The sequence below is a fragment of the Caretta caretta genome, chromosome 3, assembly GCF_965140235.1.
Source record: "Caretta caretta isolate rCarCar2 chromosome 3, rCarCar1.hap1, whole genome shotgun sequence".
In the NCBI taxonomy this organism is placed as follows: Eukaryota; Metazoa; Chordata; order Testudines; family Cheloniidae; genus Caretta; species Caretta caretta.
This window is the reverse complement of record NC_134208.1, coordinates 147,533,868-147,559,757: the sequence shown is the minus strand read 5'-3', so window position 1 is coordinate 147,559,757 and position 25,890 is coordinate 147,533,868. Positions and strand designations below refer to the sequence as shown.

General features: G+C 38.3%; 1 protein-coding gene across 1 annotated transcript in view; it reads right to left on the bottom strand.

Annotated features, from left to right (window-relative positions):
• BIRC6 (baculoviral IAP repeat containing 6) overlaps positions 1 to 25,890 on the bottom strand; it is a 319,798-nt gene that overhangs the window by 219,568 nt on the left and 74,340 nt on the right. Inside the window, 11 exon segments of the mRNA XM_048843594.2 lie at positions 2,683 to 2,816; positions 8,599 to 8,818; positions 11,224 to 11,570; positions 11,912 to 12,120; positions 12,270 to 12,484; positions 13,275 to 13,374; positions 13,889 to 14,203; positions 15,020 to 15,207; positions 15,789 to 15,923; positions 19,512 to 19,645; positions 25,210 to 25,357. Coding sequence (XP_048699551.2) covers positions 2,683 to 2,816; positions 8,599 to 8,818; positions 11,224 to 11,570; positions 11,912 to 12,120; positions 12,270 to 12,484; positions 13,275 to 13,374; positions 13,889 to 14,203; positions 15,020 to 15,207; positions 15,789 to 15,923; positions 19,512 to 19,645; positions 25,210 to 25,357 — 2,145 coding nt within the window.

The following is a 25,890-nucleotide window of genomic DNA, read 5'->3' as shown; positions in this document are numbered from 1 at the left end:
CTGAAGTAAGGTCCAAAAGCAAAGATCACAATTCTTCTTGTCAGATGAAAAAGGAAATAGAAGGATTCTCCCTCACCATTAATGTCCCCTTGATTATGAACCTTGGTAACAAAAGGCAAACAAGGCCCCACAAACAAAGGGGCAGTTATTCTTCTCAACCCGCTAACATTCCCCTGTTTTCCACAGATTGGCTCCTCAGCAAGCTAGCTCTCATTCGAAGTGAAATCTCAGCCAGTTGCTGGGAAAGCTGAGACCCTCACATTGAGGCAAGATCTAGACCTCCTGCAAATCGATAACACTAATATCATTCGCAAAAAGAAAAGGAGTACTTGTGGCACCTTAGAGACTAACAAATTTATTTGAGTATAAGCTTTCGTGAGCTACAGCTCACTGAAGTGGTACACACTGAAGTGGTACTGTAGCTCACGAAAGCTTATGCTCAAATAAATTTGTTAGTCTCTAAGGTGCCACAAGTACTCCTTTTCTTTTTGCGAATACAGACTAACACGGCTGCTACTCTGAAACTAATATCATTAGTGCCTACATTGGCCTCACACACACTAACAGAGTGGGTGGGGATTTTTGCATGTGAGTCACACAAAACCTACTTGTACATCACACAAGAAAACCTTTTGAATCAATGAGTCATTCTTCTGTCCTCAAAACAGTTATAAAACACACTAATTAGTGTGTATCAATGGCCATCAGCCTACAAAAGCAAACAGGTCACTCAATCAATGTCTTTAATTAAATTGCATGCTTATATAGACACAACAGGCACCAACAGGCCAAAGATTATTGTGTACCACATTGCAGGCTAAAATCACATTTTCATATCTATATGAAAGTACTATATTTAAGCAGCACATTTAATAACTGCTTAGTTTTTATACAGGACATTTTGTCCATTTATCTCAAAATGCTCTGTAAACTCACGTATCATTATTTCCAATTTACAGATGAGAAAACCAAGGCACAGAAGCGACTTGCCCAAGGTCACACACCCAGTCACTGGCAGAGCAAGCAACAGAATCCAGGCATTTTGACTTCCCCACCCGGTACTCTGTCCATTGGAACATACTGCCCCATCCTAAATGGGAACAGAAGAGACTTAATGGTAGGGCCTGGAACTGGCAATGCAGACTAGAGGGATAAGAGGTAGGATGGCTAATCTGGGTGACTCTTGTTGCAAATTAGTCCAGGTTTCAGACTTAAAAAAACAAGGAGTCTGATCTACAGTATAGGAGTCCGATCCACAGAAAGATGCATGAAAGTTGTTTGAGTTTGGGGGTTTTTTTTGTTTTAAATGATCATACTAAGTCTTTTCCCCCTATCCAGATCAATATCTCTGTTCTTCAATCTCTCTTAATAGCTAAGTAGTTCTTAAACTCTCCTCCTTTTTTTCCCTCCATCCCAAATTTTAGCACTCCCCCTCACTTTCACTCCAAACACCTGCTTTTTCTCCCCTACTGTTGTGTCTTGTTTATTTTCTGACTCTTAGCTGAAGGACTAATGAGAGAGATCCATTAGTTTCTCACTCCTTTTCTTGCTCCCTACATTTGATGCTTCTTCTCACCCTTTCCCCTCTACTGGGAATTCTGTCACACTTGGCACTCATCACACACTTGGTAATTCCCTAGTGTTCACCTGTGCTGCCCAAGGGGAAGAAAGCTGGAAAACCAACAGAGATGAAGCTCTGAAGTCCTCAGTGAACAGGAATAGTGATGCAAGATAAGGAAGAAATTGGCAACTGTGGGAAGAGGGCAGAAGGGGTGGAGGAATTGCAGAGGCAGATCATAAGAACTTATGCCAACCAAGTGAGAGGGTATGGCAGTGCTAACCTTTGGTACACTGATGGGGAGCAATAAGTCAACTCCCCTCCGTCACTTACAAATCTTTGTTTGGGGGATTCAGGATAGCAGGGAGGAAGAGAGCGCCAGCTGGCATTTACCAAGCTTGCAAACTCATAAATCCAAGCTGATGAGCCTTGTATAACTTTGTAAGTGTACATGAGTTAAGGGATGTTCCATGATTTAATATTTTCACAAATTTCAAAGATAATTAACTGATTTTCTTCAATTTTGTCATGATTTTAAGAAGATGTACAAAGCGAGTCTAGTTTGGAGAATATCAATTCAGTATTTTTAGAGAGCTATGAACATTTAAAGTCAGAAAATTTAGAAAAACACATATTTAGCAAGTCATGAGTTAAGGGCACTTTAGCTATGCACTTAACACAATGTTATATTCTGCAGGCTCTATTAATTTTCAAACAGCCATAATTTGGTCAAATTAAATCCAACGATATTTGGTAAACAAGCAAAGACTAGTTCCCAAAGAGAACTGTATCTGTGCCTAATTCTGAAATTCAGCTATTTTTGCTACAGCTGTCCGAAACCACAGTGGGATAATCTTTTAAACATGTAAAGGTCCTTTTCATCCTAACTGAACAAGAACAGTGAGGCAGATTTTGCTCAAAACTTCAAGGAAAAAAAGTCATGTTTGGGCAAAGACCAAGAATGTGAAATTTTAACACCCCACAAAAAAAATCAATGTTTCCAAATAAGCAAAAAAGGGGATTTTAACTTAATCTGCTTTGATAGTAGGTGAAATCAGGCTCCTGTTATGAAAATTAGAATAAAGATCTAATCTGAAAATATAGCTCCTAAAATGAAGAACTACCTTCAGTACGCCTGTGCATAGGTAAATGAGGTTGCAGAGGTGACAGCAGGTTATCCAAGAGATTAAGCAAACTTTCTAAGACACCACTGTTGCTAAGTGACCTTTGGCCAATGCAGGAAAGCAACACGAAGACCCTAAAGATAAAATTAAAAATGTTTAAACACACTGAACAGTTCTCTTCAGTTATAATTCTTATAAAAAAGCATTTAAATGCAGTAATACTTCTTGGAAAATACATCAAACAACATTTCCACATGTTCAAATCAAAGATCAAGGAAGGTAAGGGTAAAAAACGAACGCTGTAGTTCAAAAAGGTAGGCAGGGTTCTATTTGTACTATCAGAGGGACAATGTAATATTATAAAATCTGCAGTTTCTCATTTTAACCTTAAGTCATCAGCAGTAACTTACCATTAGAAGCCTGCAGAGTTCCCAATCTATGCATTTTCTTCACTGAGAATTGACCAGTTTCATTTCCTATTCTACTTGTCCCTACTTTTATATTATAATTCTGCGTATTGTAAAACAATGAACATTTGAAAGCATACACAGACTAAATTCCCCATCCACCACAATACCCACACCACATTATTCCAGTGTGGGTGCACTCCTTTTGCCTGAAGTGTAAGGTTTTTTGTAACCTTCATTTTAATAATTTACCATCATGTTTTCCCAAAGGAACAAACTCTTCTATTTAACTGACAGCAGGTCATCAGGAGGGAATAAGATGATTACTTCTTGAGGGCACCAGGCTCAAAAACAAAGTTCCGAAATAGCACTGCTTTGAGTTTGCTGGAACACCTATTCGAGCAAGAGAATTTTCCCACCTTTGACTCAAAGAATCCAGGAGGACAAGGGAGAGTTGAAGTGGCAGCAGAAGTTTTTCCTATTTGAGATAAAGTGAACAGGCTGGCCCATGTGTTATAAGCCTACAAAAGCCTGCACACCCCAATGCAGCAGCCAAATATTTATGGCTGATGTTCCGAAAATTTTTATCATCTTTTCAAAGAACAGTATCAAATCTGAATAATCAAGATGACTAATGGCTAGCCTTGAGACCACGCAAGTAAGTTCATTACACTTAAGACCTGGGTTTGATTCTAAGCCCGTCTTTTGCTCTTACTCCAAAGAGGTTGGACCTGTGTTCCAGATGCTGCTGATTTTATATTTCTATGGAGCTGCTTTCAAATCACCTTCTTACTTCCTAAACCACTAGTAACTGAGATCTCTGTGATGAAAACCCATCTAAGCCTTGCAAAGAAGAAAGTGGCTCATGTTGCTGTGAAGCAACCCCTGCAAATGTGGAAAGAGCGTCTCCAGGAGTCCCTATCCAGTCCCTCCAAAGCACAGATATGTTGCTAGATCACTAACACCACCACCGAAAAACAAGAAAGAACTGTGATTCACACTTATATTTTGCTGTTGTATTTCTTTGTAGCCACCTTTGAAGCGAGCAGAAGGAAAGACAGACATGATGGGTACAATTCAACCACACTGGGTAAGAAAGAGACAATGTTTTTGTTAGGACAAGTCACTGAAAAAGTTTAATACTAGCATTTGAAGTGTCATCATTAAGTTTCAGAGTTAACAGTGAACTGCAAAAACCTCATCAAAACCAATCCCAATAGCCTTTGTGAGATCCCAGAAGAGATAAGCCCTATATAGCTATTAAATGTAATTAGCAATGTTTGTGTAGAATTCGATACACTTGTTGCCTATTAATAATCCAAGAAATCTGAACTGCAGATCTTCTGATATGCCTGCTCGTAGTATTTAATACAATGAACAGAAATGTTAAAGAATCATTACATTCCTTTCATTCATTACCATAAGGTATTAAATCCAAGGGATTAGTAATATTCAAAAAAGAAGATTATGGATAAGAATATCCATAGTTGCAGTAAGCAGAATAAAAGTGGACAATGGGATATAAACCACAATCACTCAGAAAACAGGACTACCACTAACTTGTTTGGTATTGAGGAAGCAACTTCCTTTATGGGAGTTATTTTATAAATTATGTATTATGGGGTTTGTCTAAAGCACCTATTCCAGCTAGAGCTGCATGACATTTTTGTGTCAAAAAATGTACATGCTGAAAAATTAAGTTTTGCTCAACCCAAAACTATTCATGAAATTGGGTCAAGTTTGTCAAGTAGTTACTGAACTGAAAAATTGAAATGTCTTGGAAATGCTGAAATGAAATTGTTCATTTTGACATTTTATTTTTTGGGCTGGCAGAGGAGTGGTGGTGTGGTGGCGGAGTGGTGGTGTGGTGGCGATGGCACTACCCTCTTTATAACTTTTAGCCCAGTGGCTAGGGCACTCAGCTGGAATTTGACACACCCAGGCTCAATTCCTCCTCTGTCTGATGTGAACAAGGAAGGTGAACTACCATCTCCCGCATTATAGGTGAGCTCTCTATCCAATGGACTATGGGATAGCCTGGTGTGGGTCACACAATTTCTCCTATTGAAGCTGTTTTACTTTTTTATAAAAATTTAAGTCATTGGACCAGGGACTTGAACTTGGCTCTCACATATCCTAGGTGAGTGCACTAACCTATGCAATAATTCTCATTTTTCCCCCCCGGCGCAATAACTGTTCATTGTCATTATGAACGTCTATGAATCGCCATTATTGCTCCCTTTTTTTTTTTTAAATGCCCAAAAATGAAATGAAAAATGTCAGGTCTCGTTGAACGAAGCATATTATTCAATCCAACGTGATTTATTTTCTGAGTTTTTTGTTTCAAAACAGAAGGTAGCAAACAAACAAACAAACAAACAAAAAAACAGTATTCACCAAGCTCTAGTTCTGACAACAGCAGGGAGAGGAAACCTGATTAGTGGTCTCTCTTATGCTCATGTTGTACTTATGAAGTTATTCTGCAAAGAAAAAAGGATTTTTATCTGCTCCAGTTACTCAGAATTCTGAGGTATTTGTTAAAATACAGCTGTAATTAGTCATCCTCCTTGGCCTCACTTCAACAACTCATGTATACTTTTTAGTCATGGGTATTTTTCATAAAAAAAAGTCATGGATAGGTCACATGCAATAAAAAAAAATTCACAGCCCGTGACCAGTCCATGACTTTTACTATATATCCCTAACTAAAACTTGGGAAGAAGGCCACAGGTGCTCGGGGGGCTCTGCATGTCCCTGCAGCTCCTAGGCAGCGGAGGGGCCAGAGGGCTCCACGCACTACTCCCACCACAAGCGCTGACTGTGCAGCTCCCATTGGCCTGGAACCGCAGTAAATGGGAGCTGCTAGGTGGGACCTGCGGGCGCAGGCAGCGCACAGACCCCCCCCCCCAGGCCTCTCCATCTAGTAACAGCTGCAAGGCCATGCCAGTGGGAGCCGGGGAGCCCTGCACCCTGAGCTAAGAGCCCCCCAATCCCCTGACTCTAGCCCTGAGCCCCCTCCCACACACCGAAACTGCTGCCGCTAGCCCAGGGGTTGCCCGGTTCAGGCAACCCCTGAGCCAGCACCAGCCGCTGCAGAAGTCATGGAATCCGTGACTTCCATGACCTCCCTGACAGACTTGCAGCCTTACTGTAGTAATTACTGCAGTTACTCACTACTGTTACTCACACCTTCTTGTCAACTGTTTGAAATGGGCCACCCTTATTACCGCTACAAAAAAGTGATTTTTCCTCCCTTGATATTCTACTGTTAATTGAATTGTCTCATTAGCACTGATCCCCCACTTGGTAAGGCAACTTCCATCTTTTCATGTACTGTGTATACATACCTGCTACTGTATTTTCCACTCCATGCATCTGATGAAGTGGGTTTTAGCCCACAAAATCTTATGCCCAGATAAATTTGTTAGTCTGTAAGGTGCCACAAGGACTTCTCGTTTTTGCTGATACAGACTAACACGGCTACCACTCTGAAACCTGTGACTAGCTAGGAATTTAAGGTCAGCCACTATGACACTCCCTCACCAACCCAGGCAGGGGGCCCAGTTTAGGAGGGGTCTGGCCAGAGTAGGGACACCCTAACCTCCACATTGAACTCTAACCCTGAGGTCACTGCCTCACTCCTGTATGTAGCGTGACTCTGCTCTCCTGCGAAGGCCTCTGAGATCATTGCTTTTCCCCTCCTATATAATCATAATATTTACATATGTGGACATCAGGTTTTTCACCTTTTTTTAATCAAAATCAATAGGATCCTGAACAGATGATGTTTTCAAAAACCATCATATTACTGAGGGGTAGACATTCCATTGAATTGAGTGTAAGGCCTCACTTTGCTTGGCCCACTAGATTTCCCTGATTTTATTTGGGCTAAAGAATGACTACAGAGCTGGACAATGGTCGAGTTTAGATGAATTCACACTCCTGCTGTGGGACCTGAAAATGTCAATCACTATTTTAGAGATAAGTATGGATGTTGAGGTCAACCAGAGATCCCAGTAGGCTTTTTATCATTGATGGGAAGGGCTACTCATCTAGTTGTCTAAGTCCCTTATACTAAGGGACAGAACCATGGTTTCCCAATGCACAGACATCCACTGCGGAGATGCGAGACAAAGACACCCAAGACAAAGGAAGGTAACAGTGCACTAATGAGGCTCCTGATACAGAGAATGTCTTGCACAAGGATACTGGCCCATAGTTATAGATCAAGAATTACTGAGTCATGGCACCACTTTGACCAGAAAAGTCACAGTACTTGGGAAGAGAGTTCTTCAAAGACCTGCTACATAAACATGCCAGCAAAGTGAACGTGGTACTCGACAGCTGAACTGACTCCTGACTTCTAGTGCAAGGTGTCAGGGAATAAAACTAAATCAGAGATCCTCAAGAGCAGCGTGATATGGTCCTTGACATCCAAGCTTGCATAGCATGATAACACTGTCAAGTTTCATAGACAATGAATTTCCAAGAGGCACAAAACCTATATACCTGGCACTGGCACCTCCAAACATTAGTCCCAACAGGTGGAGTTTCAGGAGACTCAAGTTTTGACATGTGCAGTTACTGGACGCACAGCACATAGCACAAATGCAACTGTAAATCTCTTAAAGGGAAAAATAGGTACAAAGTGTTCTTGGCCACCACAGAAATGACAGAAGGGCACAGCTTAAAGCTGATAAGTTATGAGAAAGATAAATTCTCTCAAGAGAAAAGACAGAGGCAGTGACTGACATCACTGAATACCTGCTCACTGCCTCTTGAATTCACAGCAACAAGCCGGTGGGTGGAGCCATGCCCTTTTGTAAATTTTCATATCAAGATCAGCACACAATGAAAGAGGCAGAGTACTCATGTATCCCCAGACACCGCTAACCAAAGTTCTGAGCGTGTTCACTTATGTAGCAGAAACCCATGCAAGTAATGCTCTTAAGAACTTACAAGTGTATATACTTCCTTTACAACTCAGAAATGCTGTACTTTGACTCTGCTTTTCCATCAGAAAGCATCGGACTCACTTTTAAGTTGCATCAGACTGCCAAAATGGAGATTTCCTGTTAAGAAATTGTTCTTTAAATATAATTTTAGTGGTTGTTTTGTAATTAAATGTAGTGATCAGATCATCAGTTTATTACAAGGAACTTCTCATCTTTGTGGTGAGTTGGGTAAGTCCATTTGGCTCCAGACACACGACAACACTTCACCTCTAATTTAGGTAATCTTTTCAATAAGTGCATAAATCAAAAAGGGACCTTTTTAAAATAAAAAGTTTACCTTATATTGAAAAACAGAATCCATAGGAAATATAAAATCAGAACTAGCATTTTTTTCAAGCCTCTGGACTTCTATTGTTAGTGCTAGTAGGAAAAAAAACGCATCTGCCATCTTCCTAAATACTAGGTTAAAAACCTAACATTTTGCAACAAAATTATGTAAAATCATTCATACACAGTAAACATTACAATGTATCTCTATGCCAAAGCAAACTTACCTGTCTTGTGGGAAAATAAGAAGTTGTTCTGAGTTGTACAGTTCCTGCAAAACGTTAGAGAGAAACTGCCCCCACCATCTTTCACCTCCACACAGCTGAACAAGTAGAAGGCCAGTGTGCAACCGTATTTTTGGGGTCCCACTGATACACAGATGTTTAAATAACTCTTCACAAGCCTGAGCATGAAACGTACTTTGCAGAACCACAGGAACAGAATGCCCTTATAAGAGAAGGAAATCAAATGAAATGCATACGGACATTTAAGAGAAGAGGTGTTTGTCTTCAGATTTTAAAGAGTAGCAAGTTACTACATTCATAAGGAATGCTATAAATTGGATTAAAAAAATTTCCAATCCGTGAATGCAAGTTAAAAATAAACAGTCAAATGGTATCCATATAAAAACATTATAAAAGCTTTACATTTATTTTTTGTATGCTTCATTGTGTGTGGCTCGTTTAAAAAAAAAAAAAAAAAAAAGCATGCTCGGTTGTTCTCCAGATTGCTAGTGAAGTAAGCTCAAAGTTACAAGGATTTTTCCTATATTGATAATTTTATGTTAGAAATTTCTAACAGTCAAAAATGTGACTATTAAAGGCGAAGACTAAAATTTTCAAAAATGCTGAAGTGACGTAGGAGCTTAAGTCCCATTTCAGTGACTTTTAGCGAGACTTCAGCTCCAAAGAACTACAAGGGGATTTAACTGCTTAACTGACACTTTAGGCATCTAAATCCAAAATTATCATAATCAAAACCTTCACTCAGCTGTCACCTAACTTTATAGTCACCTAAATTTCCGCTGATTAAGTCCCTAGGGTGCCTAAAAATCTGCTGGTGGGCATGTGCCTATTCACCTACTAAGTCCTGACACCCAACATCTAATTTATGCCTAAACCCTGGAGGGATCCTAAAACTAGGCTTTCCCCTTTGAGGCCCAATCCAGTAGGTGTACTCAGAGGCCACCTTGGAACACACCTACCTGAGTGTGCCCTGCACAAAATATGTGGTGGTGCCCCCCTTTTTACTCAGTGGCCCAGCAGTTAGAGCACTCACCCAGAATGTGGGAGACCCAGATTCAAATCCCCTGGGAGCAGCAGGGATTTGAACCTAACCACCGGGCTATGGAGTATTCTAGGGTGGGTCTAAATATCTCCTGTTGCAGCTGTTCCATTTTGTATAAAATACTCATTAGGCCAGAGACAGGAAAAAATGCTCTATAGGCCAGTGGTTAGAGCACTCCCTGGGACATGGGAGATTCAGGTCCATATCTCTGCTCCAATGAATATTTAAGTATTTTATGCAAAGTGATTGCTAAATTATGTTACCCAATTTAAAGCAGGATGGACTGATTTAATCTACCAATTATAATTATGAACTACTTAAGGAAGCAAGGAGCTTGCATTACAATCAATTATTTTAAACTTGTTTTACATTCGTACGTTTTAGTTATTTACCTAAAGAAAGGTTCAACCTCATTGGTTGGTATAACCATTACAACATGTTGATGTGCAACCAAAAACAAACTTTATACTAAATTCAGTGGTACCTTTTGCTAACCAGAAAGCTACACTAAAATCAGATGTAAGCATTTATATAGTTTAACATACATTTATTCAGATTCCTAATTTTTACTTATTACGTTAAATGAATGATGCATTTCTTATTTATTAGATAAGAAAAATTAACACTGCCTTTGGACAGAAACTTGGATTGAAATCAATGGGAAGTCGATACCTTTTTGAATGCCTGCTTAGGTGCTTTTGAAAATCCCATTCAGCACCTACCTGCATCTTTAGGTGCCTATATACTTTTGCAAATCTGGCCTCAGGCCTTTGAAGTTTTTAGAATTAGCAGACCTCACTCTCCCACTGGGTTTTTATTCATAAGTTGGAAGAGACAAGCAAACTTCCCTGCTCATTTCAACTCTCAATAGCTTTATCCACTTTGAATGCGCTAGTCCAAATCAAGAAAATATTCTGCTAGCTAAATCTGAAACCAAAAAGGAATTAAGGCAAAAGCATCCCTACATAACAAAAATGAAGTACTTACAGTTGGAAAAATGTAAATACGAGCATTCGCAGCAGTATGAAGACTTAAGACATGTTTAATGCAGTACCTGATATTGTGATATTTATAAAGCTTGAGTTATCCTCAGAAATTAAAATTTTCCCCCAATTCTGTATATAATTAAAAAAAGCAGCACCCTTTATCTCATTAAAAGTTGACGAGAGCAAATCGATGCAGCATATTTTCATTTAAATGATTTTTTAAATTATAGAAATTTAGGCCTTAATGTAGGTTGTCAACTTCAAATTTAATTTTAAACAAGTCTATTTTTAAAAGGGAAATTTAAATAAAATAATCCATTTTTTACATTTCTTTTTTTTAAAAAATCATTTATTTTTGTCCTTCCTGATTTTATAGTAAATGTGACCTCAATACAATATAAAAAGCTTTCTATGTATTGTGTGGGTCAATAAACATGACCACTTCTAGCATATCTTCTTGCTCAAAAAGCTAACTGAAGAAATTAGCAAATTAAGCTTTTCAACGTTTCTGGAACACTGGTAAAAGTGTTATTGAATATTTTAACTGATCTATTTGCAAACATTAAAAAAAACACTAACCATTGGAGGAATGAAGTAAGCTAAGTAAAGTATCCAGTAAGTATCTGATGATGGTGCGTAACTGCTCTGTGGAGGACATCTGAATCAGCTCTTTTGGGTCAGGTTGTTCTTTTAGTGTCTTCCTGCTTGCACCTAACGCTACTTTGAGCCTCTGTACAGCATGATGGGCCAAATTGAGTTGAAGCTGTAGCTGAATGCAGTCCTGGTAAGCAGAAAACACTCTACTGTCCTCCTCTACTGCCTTATCTGGCTTTCGCAAAAAATACTGAGCATTGTTAGCACTGTTGAGTGGAGGCAGGTCAATGCTTTGCAAAAGGATTTCCAGTCTATGGCATGCCAAGTTGTACCTACAGGGGGAAAATTCCAGCACACCTTTCAACTGAAATTCACATATAGCAACACATATTTAAGATTTAAATTGCTAGAAACTGAATATTTGTTACTTTATATACACTATTAAATAAAATACTGAAAATGGAGGGAAAGAGGATATCTATTTACTTTTTTTTAAAATCACCACTATGGAGCTTATATCGTAACATCTGTACTACATTACAAGGCCAAGTTACACTGTCTGATATTTTTAAACAAGTCCTGGAAAGTAGCAATACAAAATTACTGACATGGTCTTTCCAGTGTTTATTTAAAACAAGTTTAACTGAATATTTGTGTACACATTTCTTCCCACCTGCACTGTATGTCTTCTTGCAATGCAATCATCATTGTTAAGTGTTGGTCAATTTCTGGCTGGTTTGCAGCTTCACCTTCTCCTCTTAGAGGATCATGCATTAACTTCAGTTCACTTTCCAATGGCAAGATATAGGTATGACCATAGTAAAACCCTAATGGGATTTTGGCTCTAGCATTTGTACTACCATATCGACCAATTACGGTGATCTGTAATGAAAGGTAATGTAACCTTTATTGTTGCATAAAGAAAATTTAACACAAATCACACTTCCATTTGAAAGAGTTTAAAAGAACAAGAAATTCAAGAACCAGTACTTGTGGGAAAGCATTTTCATTTTTAGCTTATTTTTTTTTACCTTCATGAACCTGCAAACAGGTGGTGGTATTAAGTCATGTAGAATGAGTGAATGTGTGCTAATATCAGTAGCTACTACCAAACGTCTTCCATCCACCTCTTCTCCTAAAGTCCAAATGTCAATTGACAAGGAAGCCAAGTCTCCACAAGTGGGAATCAATACATCTGTCAACAGTACAGGTCTGCCAAAATCTAAGGTCACAAATCTTCTTGCTCCTATGAAAAAAGTTAGATGGGCTGAAAGCATCAGTACCATTCCAATTAACCAAAATACAAAGTCCGAAAATAGTGGTTTGATATATTGATTCAGTATAGTTCAGAAAGACTATATAAGTAGTTTGTTAACTTGCAAACTGACTGAAGATGATCTGAATCATAGACATAACTTCACTTGCAAATAATAGTAAAAAGAGTCCAAAATATTTGACTTGGATCCACTGTACTGGTAATCAATTTATGCAGCAAAGTGTACACACACGTATGTACACATACACACAAAACTTAAATGCATAAAGGTATAAGAATAGGTGGTATACGTATACAAACTATTCTAAATCTTTTAGAAACCTATGAAGTGCTGGAAAACCTATTTGTTGCCCCTTCTTCACATGCTATACGGGCAAAACAGTTGCCTGCTTTCTCCTTAATTTCACCATTTCTATCACTAGCGTTTCATAACTTCTGCTTGCTCTAGAATAGGCAGCCATAGAGGGTAAATAAATAGCTAATATAAAGCTAGATATTTGTGCCCTTTGGCAAAAGTATTTCATTAAAGTACCTGTCTAGAGATCCCAACATACTTTCCTCTGCAGTATTTTTTCAGCAAGTGTCCTTGTACATTCAGCTTTCTTGGCATACGATGGTAACAAAGTCACACACGTTTATTTACAAAGCCAAATAGGACTGCAGCTACACTATTAATCAAAGTGTCCTAGAAAATATTCAACCTCCATCAGAAAATCCCATTACGCATAACCAAGATGTTAAGAAAGAGTTCTAGTTTTACCTGAGTGCATTCGTTCTATAATGATGGACTGATGAGGTGGAGGCTGAAGAAAATGTGAAGCATGAGATATTGCAAGAGCAAGTCCAGATCCAAGTGGATTCTGAGGAGGAAGAAACACTAGTAAAATTAAGGTCATTAAAATGTATACTATTTTATATGTATATGAAGGTCTTGTTCATGTAAGAGTAAGAATGAAAAAAAATTCAGTCCCTTCTATTTACAAGTTTGATATTCTTGACATCACTTACACTATATTTTGCACTAGTATGCACCATGAGGAAATACTAATACTAATCAATGGATTCAAACCCACTGAATCCTTGTTCAAAGGATTAATATTACAGCTACATGGTTATGTTACCTCCTATATAAGGAATCTATTTTCTTTTAATAGAATATCTTATTGTAGATATTCTTATCTTATAGATATATCTTATTTAATAGAATATCTTGCCCTGCTATAATAGGCCATATGAAAAGGAAATTTTATCTAGTAGTTAAATATTTACATCTCAACCAAAGTCGATAAACAGAATTGTTACTCATCAGTCAAGTAAAAAGTAAAACAGATAGTTAAATCCTGATTGTCTCATTTCTATTAGAAAAGTAATTACCGTTCTGGACTTGTTTGCATTTTTGTTATGTGCAGCAAGATTAACTGTTGGAGGATCAATGACTGAGCCAGGGAAAAGCTGAGCAAGCTCTGCACTGATAACAGCAGAAACTGCCTCATTTGGCGGAGTCAAAGGTGGAGTCATAAACAGAGGTGTTGTTTTTGGAGTGGGTGGAATGACATCTGAAGGATGAATGAAGAATCCTGGTGCGGCTACTGGGTTGGAAGGCACAGAGTTGTGAACAGGACCAACTGCTGATGCTGCTGCAGCTGCTGCTGCTGTTGTCTGATGTAGTTTTGCTTCCAGCTTAGCTTTCTGTAAGAAAATAAAAGCAGAGTATGTAGAGTAGACCAATACTGCCTGTAAACGTATTAGTAATATGCACTATGGACGGAGTATAAAACCTCAACCTTCATTTAAACTATGTAAAAATGTATGTTATCCAACTATCACCATTATGGTTCTATTAATTACCTAACACAAGCTGGAAAAATGGAACACTATTTAATCTGATGTTTATTTTATATGCCGTATTGTCGTAGCCCTATCTGTCCCAATTAGAGAGATCCAGTGGATGATGTAATATTTTTTATTGGACCAACTACTGTTGTGTCTCTCACCAACATTCACTTTCAAATTTGTGTAATTATCCCAAAAATAAAATGGAGATTTATAATGCAAGAAGATTTCATTAAGGAAAAAGTAAAATTGCATACAAATCATCACTACCATATAAAATTTTTATTTTGTGTAAACTGGTACCATTATTAATGGCAACATCTCTTTCCTTTAATTCCAGTGTGGTTCCTTGACTATATTGTTCTTCTGCTTGTTAATCAAAACTATACTCTTTATGAAAGTGAATGACACTGATCAAACTCCCCACCCTCAAAACATCACATGTACAAAAATAGAATTTGAAAGGCCAAAAAAAAAAAAAAAAAAAAAAATCGCATGGTAAACATTTTCATCATTTTGTTTAACGAATGTGATCCTCAGCCCAGAGCTGTTCTCTCCTCACAGAATACACTATGAAAATGGGGGAGAAAAAAAAAAGTATAGCTCTGTAACTACTTTCTCAGCTTTTGAAGTTTAGAGACAGCATGAAAAAATAGCCAAATAGCCTCCAACCTGTTGCTGAAGCTTCAAAAGCTGCTGCTGTTTCTCTTGCAGCACCTGGAGCTGTTGCTCGGCTGAGGCCATTGCATGAGAGAGAGACTGCAAAGCTACCTGGGCTGCTGAACTCAGTGCTGTCGAGGCTTCCCCAACCGTCCCAGATGAGAGGCCACCAACTGCTGGGGTAACCCCAAAGGTACTCACTGGCATGAAACAAAAGAAAAAAAACAAACATGTATGTAGAAAAAAAGCACAAAAAGCACTTCTAAATGGCATCCTTAATTCCTTTATAGGTTAACAATAAAAGAGCAAGCTAAAAGCAAGAGAGAGAGAAAGTATCAAGTCGTAATTGTCTCACACAGCAAACTGGACAAAGTAATATTTTCTTGTGTGTTACAGAAGTTGCAGTTTATGCACTCTGTCTAAAATGTACATTCAACACATACCTAAATAAAGGTGTTACACTGGTTACCGTAACCGATTTCTTTTGCCATGTGGGGTTGTAATGCAAACACACGCTAATGTGCTATACACATTAGTTAAATTCAAACTTCTAAATTTACATTTGAAATCTGGTTTCCTTCAGTTGTTTGTCAAATCTCTAAGAAAGTGTATGTTGCCATTTAACAACTTAAAATTTTAAACATTTACTCAACTTCTGAAATTGTTTGGGGGGGGGGGAAAAACGTGTTGGATAAGTGGCATTCAAAAATCTAGAACACACTGATTTTTGTGTTTTAACTAAGTAGAAATAATAAAAGGTTGTATATACCAGTAAACGTACTTGCATCGTCCCTTTCTATCCTAGTCCCATCACTAGTTGAAACACAGGTAAAGTGCAGAGGTTCAACCTCCAGGAGTCCAGTAAGGGAGGTAAAACTACCCTCAGCTGCTGTACCACCACTAATCTTCCCATTCCCTGTAAGAAAAAAAAATATTTTGTTCATCATTTAGCGTTCTTTTGATAGTGGTCATGAGATTTTTCAAGTATGGACTGTGTCAGCAGTTAAATATAATCTGTGCACATTCTCATCTAACATTTCAGGAGGAAACAATTTAATTAAGATACTATAATATATACATTAATTTTTATAGAAATGTGTCTTTAGGTATAGGATTTTGAACATTCTAATTGTAGCTCAAAGTGCTATCTGGTCAGAGGATCAGGAACAAACAGCAGAAATAAGCTAAGAATGAAGGCTACACTCTTTGTTTGTGGAAGGATTGGCAAAATTTTGACTTGCAAAAAGTACATTCATCAACCCTAAGTAACATTTACTGATAAGATCCACCCACACTCATGGATGCGTTTGGGGCAAGTTCAAAGATTTTTCTAGACCACGAAAGCTCAGTATTAGAATCCTTTACATTGGCCAGGAAGCCTAAGGAGAGTACTTCCAAAATTAACACTATAACCAGCAACATTTAACAGTCATGACTTCCATCAGATTATCTTCTGGCATTTCAAACATTAAGCCACAAGCCTAACTACCGTGATTTAAAAACTCTAAGATACAGAGGAAAGAACAAGTCTGAGAAGAGGCAAGAATGCATTTTAAAAGTATAATGTATTAGATTCAGAAGTTAATGAGCAGCTAACATCTCATTAAATATGTAGTATCTGGAGTGAAGAGAAAACCAGGTGGCAGCTTTGCAAGTTTTGGAGATAGATTTCTCTGTCCAGGAGATAGGTTGTGTCTACACTACCGCAGGATTGACACTCCTACGATTGATGCACCCAGGGTCAATTTAGTGGGTCTAGTGAAGACCCGCTACATCAATGGCAGAGCACTCTCCGGTCTACCCTGGTAGTCCACCAGGAATGAGACACACAAGGTAAGTCAACCGGAGAGTGTCTCCAGTCAACCCAGTGCGGTGAAGACACCGCACGCAGTAAATTGGCCTAAGCTACATCAACTCCAGCTGCGTTATTCACATAGCTGGAGTTGCATAACTTAGGTAGACTTACTGCAGTAGTGTAGACATAGCCATAGTTACCGACCTTGTTGAATGGTCAGAGATACCTTGGGGAAATTGCTTGTTAGAAAAGATACCCGCTTTCTTGGATGGTGACTCTGACCCAATGAGCAATGGCAGATCTAATGGGTTTAACCCTGCCCTTTCTTAGGACTTCCATAGAGTAAGCAAAGATTACCAAGATTTCTAGAAAAGACTGTTTTATCTTGGAAGAACTTTAGGACTGAGGGAGGTTCAAGTTATGAAGGAGAATTCCCTTGTGATGCATAGTTATCAGACAGATGGAAAGTAACACGATGTGTCTTAACTAAAATGAAGAGTGTGAAGCAAAGACAAACTACTTAGTTTAAGTAAAGCTTGAGGAATAGTTCTGCTAAAAAAGGATTAATTTTGCTTACTCTTCTGACTGCGGCAACTATGAAAAAAAGACAAATCAGATTAACAGAAAATTGGGGATCAAGCAGGAACTCACATTAAGATTGAGCTTCGGTTTGGGGGCTATAATCTGCCACCTATATCAAGACAGCCCAAATAACTAAATATTACGCGAGTGAGTCATGATAGTGCCTTGTCTTCCACTGGTTTAAGACAGCTTTGAATGCAATGATCTAGCCTTAAAAGGTAAAGTTGATCTGACATTCAAATCAGGCTACTGTGAAAAAAAAAGAGAAATCCCATAAGAAACAGAGAATGGTTCAATGGCTGGAGCACTTCAACTAATTATGGTAGGGTCACTAAAATGAGGCATTACCTATGTAGTTACACATAAGTGAAGACGACCACTTGATTGGTGTCCCTAGCCTCTGTTTGCCAGAAGCTGCAATTGGGTGACAAGGCATGGATCACTTGATGATAACCTGTCTGTTCATTCCCTTTTGGGGCACCTGCCATTGGCCACTGTCAGAGAACAGGATACTGGGCTTGATGGACCTTTGGTCTGACCCAGTATGGCCATTCTTATGATTCCCTTGGTAATTTTTTCTGACATGTTTATCCTTCGACTTAAGAACAGAGGAAAGTTTATTAACTCAATGAAGAGAGGTATGAGCAGATACTATTATCAGACATGGAAGTGGTCCAATACTGCAAAGAAAACAGATTTTATAGTTCTTAGTCACTATTACTTCTTTTGGGGAACTCAAAAATAGCATCCTCAACTAAAAATATTTTTAATCAGCTGAAAAATTGAGCTATTGAGTAAAGTAAAATTCTCAGTTTCATTAAGTTTATGGCAGACTGCTGATTGATCCCCTTGCTATGTTGCAGGCAAAGTAACTTTTTCAAGTTCATGAGAAACAAGAAAAGATAATCCCACTTCAATCCCTAACTTCCTTCTAGGCTGAGGGGTGAAAGACCTCTAACTGGAGTAAAATTAGCTTCCTCCAAGAATAATTTATTCCAGTGATGGGGACAAATAATGTTAATCAACTTTCCAGAGTAGTTGGAGACAAAAATAGGAAGGGGTGGGCGGGAAGGATGTCAATTCATCATCTTCAGGACTGCTATCCATTAAGTGTCTTGACTTGATTTAGTCCAACCCCCTGCTCAAAGCAGGACCAACTCCAACTAAATCATCCCAGCCAGGCTTTTGTCAAGCCAGGCCTTAAACACCTCTAAGGATGGAGATTCCACCACCTCCCTTGGTAACCCATTCCAGTATTCCTTCCTTGGAGACTGTGCTTTTTGGCAGAGTTGACAAAAATTAAGCCTCTTGGGGTTTAACTCATCTAAATATCTCTTGATGCTTGACCTCCTTACTTGTCTTTTGGGGGAAGGGGGTTTAAGAGGGAACTCAGGCTTAGTCAAGTGAGATTCTTCTGTCTTTAGGGAATTGCATGACTGATGACAGTTAAACAGGGTGTGGATGACCAGCACCAGAGTTGTAATATTGAGCTGAGAGGCAGCTCTAAAAGCTCGTGACGCCAAGATGGATTTCTTCTGGATTGGTGAATGCACTTTTAATGACAACAGTGCCATACTGTGAAACAACTCATTGCTAGAAGCATAGGAAGCATAAAAATCAGTTTTGAGATGAAAGGGGAAAAGGAAACAGAGTTGAGTGGGAAGGAAATACCAACCACAAATGTATGGGTGAAACAAACAAATTTAAAAATTAATGCCTGAACAATAGAGAGAGGGTTTTCATAATGATGCATCACACAAATTAATTAGTATCATGTAATGCCTGGGCTCCATATTTGAAAAAGCATCAAAACAAGTGTCTACTTTAAAACCATAGGAGTCATGAACATCTATGTCACCAGACTCTATGCATGGAAGCAATTATCTTTAAAAAATCATGCAAACAAGTTGAGGCAAGTCACTTTCAGAGACAGATATGTGCTCTTCAGTTCTCAGAAGAGAATGTTTTACACTTTCACAAATCTACTCAAAGGTTAAAATACAGTCACTTAAATACTACAATACTAAATGCTTATTAAACCAATAAAAGAGAGGAAGAGATATTATTCTTAAGAGTTACTATTTTAAAAAGTTTTAGATCTAGTATCATTTTTTAAAGTGTGCATACCTGAAAGAACATCAGATAAATCAATTTCATCCGATTGTACACCAATGCTGCTGTTGTATACATTCTTACAGGAAGAGCCGCTCATTTCCAAATCAAAAAGAACTGGATCAAAAGGTGAACTATATAACCCATATCTGCAAACAGAATAAGACAGTTGAACACTTCTTCAAACACCAAGCTGTAACTATAAATTATTGAGAATGCATAGAGACTCAAAGAGAGACAAAAAGCCAAGTAGTTCATTTAGGATATTGGTTGTATTATTTCAGTGGACTAAAACTCACATACCTGTCATTTAATCAATGTATCTTTGAGGTTACTAATTATTCATATTTCACTAAAATCCTCTAAACTGGCACACATTGGTGGACAGCCTACTATCTTGATTAAGCAACTGTCATTAGAACAGTCACGAAGACTTAATACAATATTGTCTTGAAAGTATTCTTAAACATAAGAAAGCCATAGTCCCTTAGGAATTACAATTCATATGCCCAATAGCCACCCAGCAGCACAGCAGTATACGAACACCCACACATTACTAGCTGGCTGAGTTAAAGCAATAATCTAAAGATATACCACTTTTCTCCCAAAGCTCAAAGCCATTCAATCTTCCACAAAGATGGTGTTTTCAGCATGCCCTGCATCACTCTGGCAAAGAGAGGTGGTTGGAAATGTTCTGATGGAGCATATTTTCATCAGAAAAATGGCAATTCACTGAAAGCTAAACGTTGTGCAGAAACACGTAGATTTTGACTAATCTTCCAACAGTACCTAGGCGAGATTTCAAAACTTGCCTGCCAGCTCGCCTGCCTAGCTCCTCAGCAGCCCACTTAAAGGTTTACCTTTGAGCCTGAACCCCAGAGTCCACAATTTTGGGACAGTGCTGCCATACAGACTGTAAAGGAGCTATGGACCCTCGGGCTTCCCAACTCTCACAGCCCATTACTCCAAGAGTTGGGCAAACTCAGGGAATCAGCTGGCCTGGGAGTCTGGAAATCCTGGGACAGGCTTCAAGGGTCCACAGCTGTAAGGCACCCCATCACAGGGATTGCCCCAAGTCTGGGGACCCTCAAGACTTCCAGCCTCCACGGACTGCCCGTGAATCCTGGAAGCACCAGCATCCCTGATTCCAAGGCAATCAGCACAGCATCTCTGCCATGCCAGAAACTCTGGAACCCTGGCAACTGTTGACTGAAATTGACATGATTCTTACAAGTTTCATCCCTGCCCATTACTGAATATCAGTGGTGACACTGACCAGTCTGTGCTCTGAGAGCTTCACCACATGAAGTAGGTGGTAGTGAAGGAGATATCCATACTAAACACGTTGAACTGGCTATGATCATCATACGGTCATCCACGGTCTCTACATGTACTGTTCCACATAGCCCCAAAAGTCAGACCACCATACTTTTGCATGGACAGATGTCCGCTATCAAAGAGGACATCATGAGGTCCTTTTTACAATGGCACAAGCCTTTCTCCTTTGGGATGATGCTAGCATTGATAAAGTCATTGCACTGATTTGCCTAATGGAAAAAGTAGTCATCAACAGGTGTAGCATGGGAACAAAAAAAGCTGCATCTCCTGACAAGAACATTATGTTGTGGCTACATATGTGAAATGTTTTAAAATATCATTTGGTACTTTCTAATGCTTGGGAAAAGGAGACACCCCAGAAGCTAAGACCACATGATATTTAACTCTGATCTAATGCTAGGCAATGCTGAGTCATTCAGAGGATCAAAGCAGCAGTGATAGTGGAGAGAGTCTGGAGTACTTTGGAGATATTGGAGAGGTTTAACAGCTCATGCAAGGTTCAGCTGAAGTAGGGTTGAGGAGATAGTTGATGGCTACCTATGTGATACAGTCATTTCTCTCCCCCATCCCCCCACACATTCTTCAGCAGCTCAAGAGAGATATGCAACCATCCACACTTCATCTATCCCTTCTCAAGCATTTACTCATGCGGCTTTTTCCCATGACAGTAGCTAGTCACCAAAAGTGTATCTGCTCACTCACAGACAATAGGAAGCTAGCATTAATTTAAATGAACACCTGCTTCTACATGATTACCAAGTATTATGCCATCTGATGGCAGTGATGAGAAAAAACAGAGCACAGAAGTTGTAGAGACTGAATACTATCGCACATATACTCCATAAAATGCTCCTTAGTGAAAAATTTACCAGTGGTTGTCATCTTATTTATAAAAAAAAGCATGTGGCTACACATCACACATTTTTCCTGATGATTTGACTTCAATTATTTAAGAGTGTGGGAGAGAAGGGGAGACCATGCAAACACATTAACCTCAATAATTTGAAGGGACTCCTAGAAGACTACAAAGACGACATTTCGTATTTTGTTCAATTTAAATACATACCATTACATTCACCTTTACCTTTGTAAACATGCAGCATTCTACAAATAAGTCAGTAGGAAAAACCTCTTTCTAATTTTTAAATATAGAAGCAGTTATGTTTTATACACATTTCATAACATGTGAACTGTACATGATGGGTGTGAAATCTCAAAAGGAGAAAAAGGCAGGAAGTTTGCCTTGATTAATAGATAAAGTCACACAGGGAATGCCAAGGAGCAGAGTAATCAGCTCATAACAACGGCTGTGATATCTGTACACGTGATGAGAAAGATGCTTCTGCTGTTGTTCCTTAGCTCATCTCAACTGCAGAGGTATTGGAAAGGAAGAGAGATGGTCTCAGGTAACAGGGTCCCTGGACATCTAAGGCTTTTAGGTTAAAACTAGTACCTTAAACAAACACTTATTAGAAACTAACAGGCAGCATGCACAGATCACAGAGCATCACTAGCATGGTGTTAGAAAGCTGTGTAATGACTTGTGTTAATCAAATATATATATACTCAATAATGTTAAAGAAATGAATATTCTAGTTAAGAAAACATGAAGGAATTTTTGCTTTTGTATGTGTTTCTGCTAATACAGCATTTCAGAATTTAGCTGAAACAGTTTCAGAGTTGTGTAAACCAGGAAACATGGTCTGTGCGCTTTATTTGCAAAAAACCTTGGTCTGACTAAAGAGCAGGGTAAAGCAGAGTGTCATGAAATAATTTTTAACAACTTCAGGTGCCCACGAGCCCCTCCTAAGAAAACAAGCTAAGCAATAAAAACTCAAAGCCACAAAAACAGAGTCATAAGATAAAAACAACCAGATTAAGCCAGAGATGATGACAGCAGAAAACAGATGACATAAGTAGACAGATGAAAGTAAGTTTTAGTGGGATAAGCAAAAACATTAGTTTAGGTTAGTTACTGGGGTTTATGCATGAGAATGTTTTAGTTGGGGGGGTGGGTTAGAATAGATAGGTACACAGATGAGGTTACTGGATAACTGAGTCTTTGCAAAATTATGGAGTAAGAGATAAAAAATAGGTGATTTACAAGAAAGTGGAGAAGACAGAGGGGAAGAACACAGCAGCGATCAGAGATTTGACAAGAGTTGCCCTGTCCCCAGGAGAGGTAACTTGATCAATTCTCTTTCTTGCCTTAGCTGTTTTTCGTATATATGTAATTCATTGGTGATAACAGCATTGTCTTAAAACATACCAAATGAAGGCTAAAAGACATTGTTTAAACCTACATTGAAGTGGATCTTGTTTTTCACCCAACAACGAGCTCTCTTCATGAAGCTCTGCCTGACATGCAGTCAGTCATGTTCTTCTCTAACTTTAATCTCCAGATGCAGCCCCAAGTATCATACATTACAGTAGTTTGATGTTGAGATGACAAGAAAAGAGAACTGATGTTTCAATGCCCCCTCCCAGTTCCTGTTAAACCACAGTAATAGAATGCTTGTAAGCTCTGAGTAAGAACAGCGCTTACTTCTAAGGAACAGCTCAACTACCAGATTGAATGAGAGTCTGGAACCTTAAAGTGACAGTGTCAAACTAAAGAAGTCATTGTATTTATATTTTATCTCCTTTTGTTACAAGTTAATATCTAATATTGAAAGAAATATTTTTCTGATTTTCCAATTTACTTTCTTTGACAAAATACTGTCTAGAGAGACAAGGTGGGTGAGGTAACATCTTTTACTGGTAAAGGAGACAAGCTTTTGAAGAACACAGAGCTCTTCTTCAGCTCTGGGTAGCTTGAAAGCTAGTCTCTCACCAACAGAGACTGGTCCAATAAAAGATATTACCTCACCCACCTTGTGTGTCTAATATCCTGAGACTGACATGGCTACAACTACACTACATATGAAATACTGGTCAATTTCATTCGGGGGGGGGAAGAGTTGGTGAGGACCCAGATGTAGATATAATGCCTGAAACTAATTCTGTCTTAACTGACCAGATTTCAAGGTTATATCCCTTTAAGTGCCAGCCTGGGGGATTTACAGATTTCCATCTAGAGACTCAGGATCCTCTGTAATTCCTCCTCTATTCAAACCCTTCACGTTTTTAATAAGCTTTACTAACATAGTGGTAAAACAAACCACAATTTTCACAGTCTGCAAGAAGTACCTCCAACAGTACAGGGCTCCATAGCACCAGAATGGGGTAAAGGAAAGTGCAACTTATGGAATTGCCAACACCAGTTTCCTTGATATCCCTCCCACGCTCTCCAGAAGTTGACCAGATTGGTCTGTTTAGTTCAAGAGATCGATCACTACCACAGCCTGGAATAGTATTTCTGTTTAATTTATACATGGACCCATTTTTCCAGGGAGTTAGTCCAGGAATTTGTCCTTTGGTACCAGCACTTTAAAAATATGGTGGACTCAGCAATAAATTGCAAGAATTTGCTGGGTCCTGTGGCACTCCCCAATTTATAGCAGTATACACAGGCTGGAAGGATTCCATTTTTTAAATCGGTAAATGTCCATAAACATTGATTTCACCTTACACACATAGAAACAGATCAAAAAATATTTCCATCAATAATTGAAATTTACAGTTCGGAAAAGGGGTGGGGGGAAATGATGCTTGGGAACTTAGAGTTTAAAGGGATTGACTCTGCATATTTTGACAAGCAATGATGACAATTTGCGTAAACAATTATAAAGTTTTAACTTTTTGAATCTGAATGACAACTAATTGTTGTCTGACCCCACTCTAATTTCCCCCAACTGTGAAAATGTAAATAGGTAAAAATCTTTTAAAATGCTTTAAAATAAACAAATTGATATTATCTGTTGAAATTAGAAAAATTAAAAGTCGAATTCTGTAAAGCCGAAGTGTGGCTTACTTTCACACACTCAAAATAGGAAATCCTTTGGTCCGTATTGAGTTTGAGAGTTGCTGGTGAACAGATGCATTGCATAAAATATCACACAACATGTATTTGTATTTGCACACTTTAAACAGACACAATTACCTAATTCCCGTCTTGTCTCTGCACCAGTTAAATAACATTTCCCAGAACTGTGTTAATCAATGCTTGCTCATAAAACAAAATATTGCAAAATGAATCTGTTGAACAGCCATGTTCATTTCAACTTTTCAAACACACACACAAAAATTAAGATCAGAAGAAAAAAGCCAGATCATACTTGTACCAGTACTACAAATCATGGAAAGAAACAAATTTTAAAAAGTTACTTGACAGTGTCTAAGATCATTCAAAATACCATAAACTTTTTTTTTAATTTGAGTAAACAGCATGCTTACAAGAAAACGTTCATACAAGTACATATTTTCCTCTCAATACCTTGTTTGAAGTAAAGCTTCCATAGGTGTTAGCCGGTCCTGTAACTGTCTGGACACAGCAGTTAGCAAGGATGCACAAGCTGTACTGCATCCAGCCAAATCTTCATCCTTCACATAATTCAGCAATACAAAATACCAATACACAGATCCTAAAGATGGGAACAGGAATTTCAATTCAACAGAAATATGGCTAACGTTGCATTCAAAAAAAGCTCAAAATTAATTAACAAAAATGGCAAAATTTAAGTATCATAATATAGATAATGAAATGTAAAAACAGTCACTTCCTAAAAAATTCTAGCATTTTGTATCATTCAAGTATTTTAACCTCCAACAGAATTTTACATCAGCTCAACTTTAGAATTCAAGAAAAGGAAGTTCCCAGGAAAATGTTTGTATTAAAGTAGTTCAGTTAACATAGTAGAGTCAAAGTAATACTCATTAAATTTATAGTGTAAGTGTGTAACTATCTGTTAAACAATCCCTTTAGAAACATTCCCATACTAAAAGAAGTTAACTTTAAAAATAAGATTGCTACAGCAAGTAACATAAGTATATACAAAACACCAGTATTGCCTTAGTTAGAAACAATAACCATTAAAAAGAAATAGTATATTAAAGTTATATTACTGTTCATTAATTCACAGACATAGAAAATTAACATTTGATGTAACTGACGCTT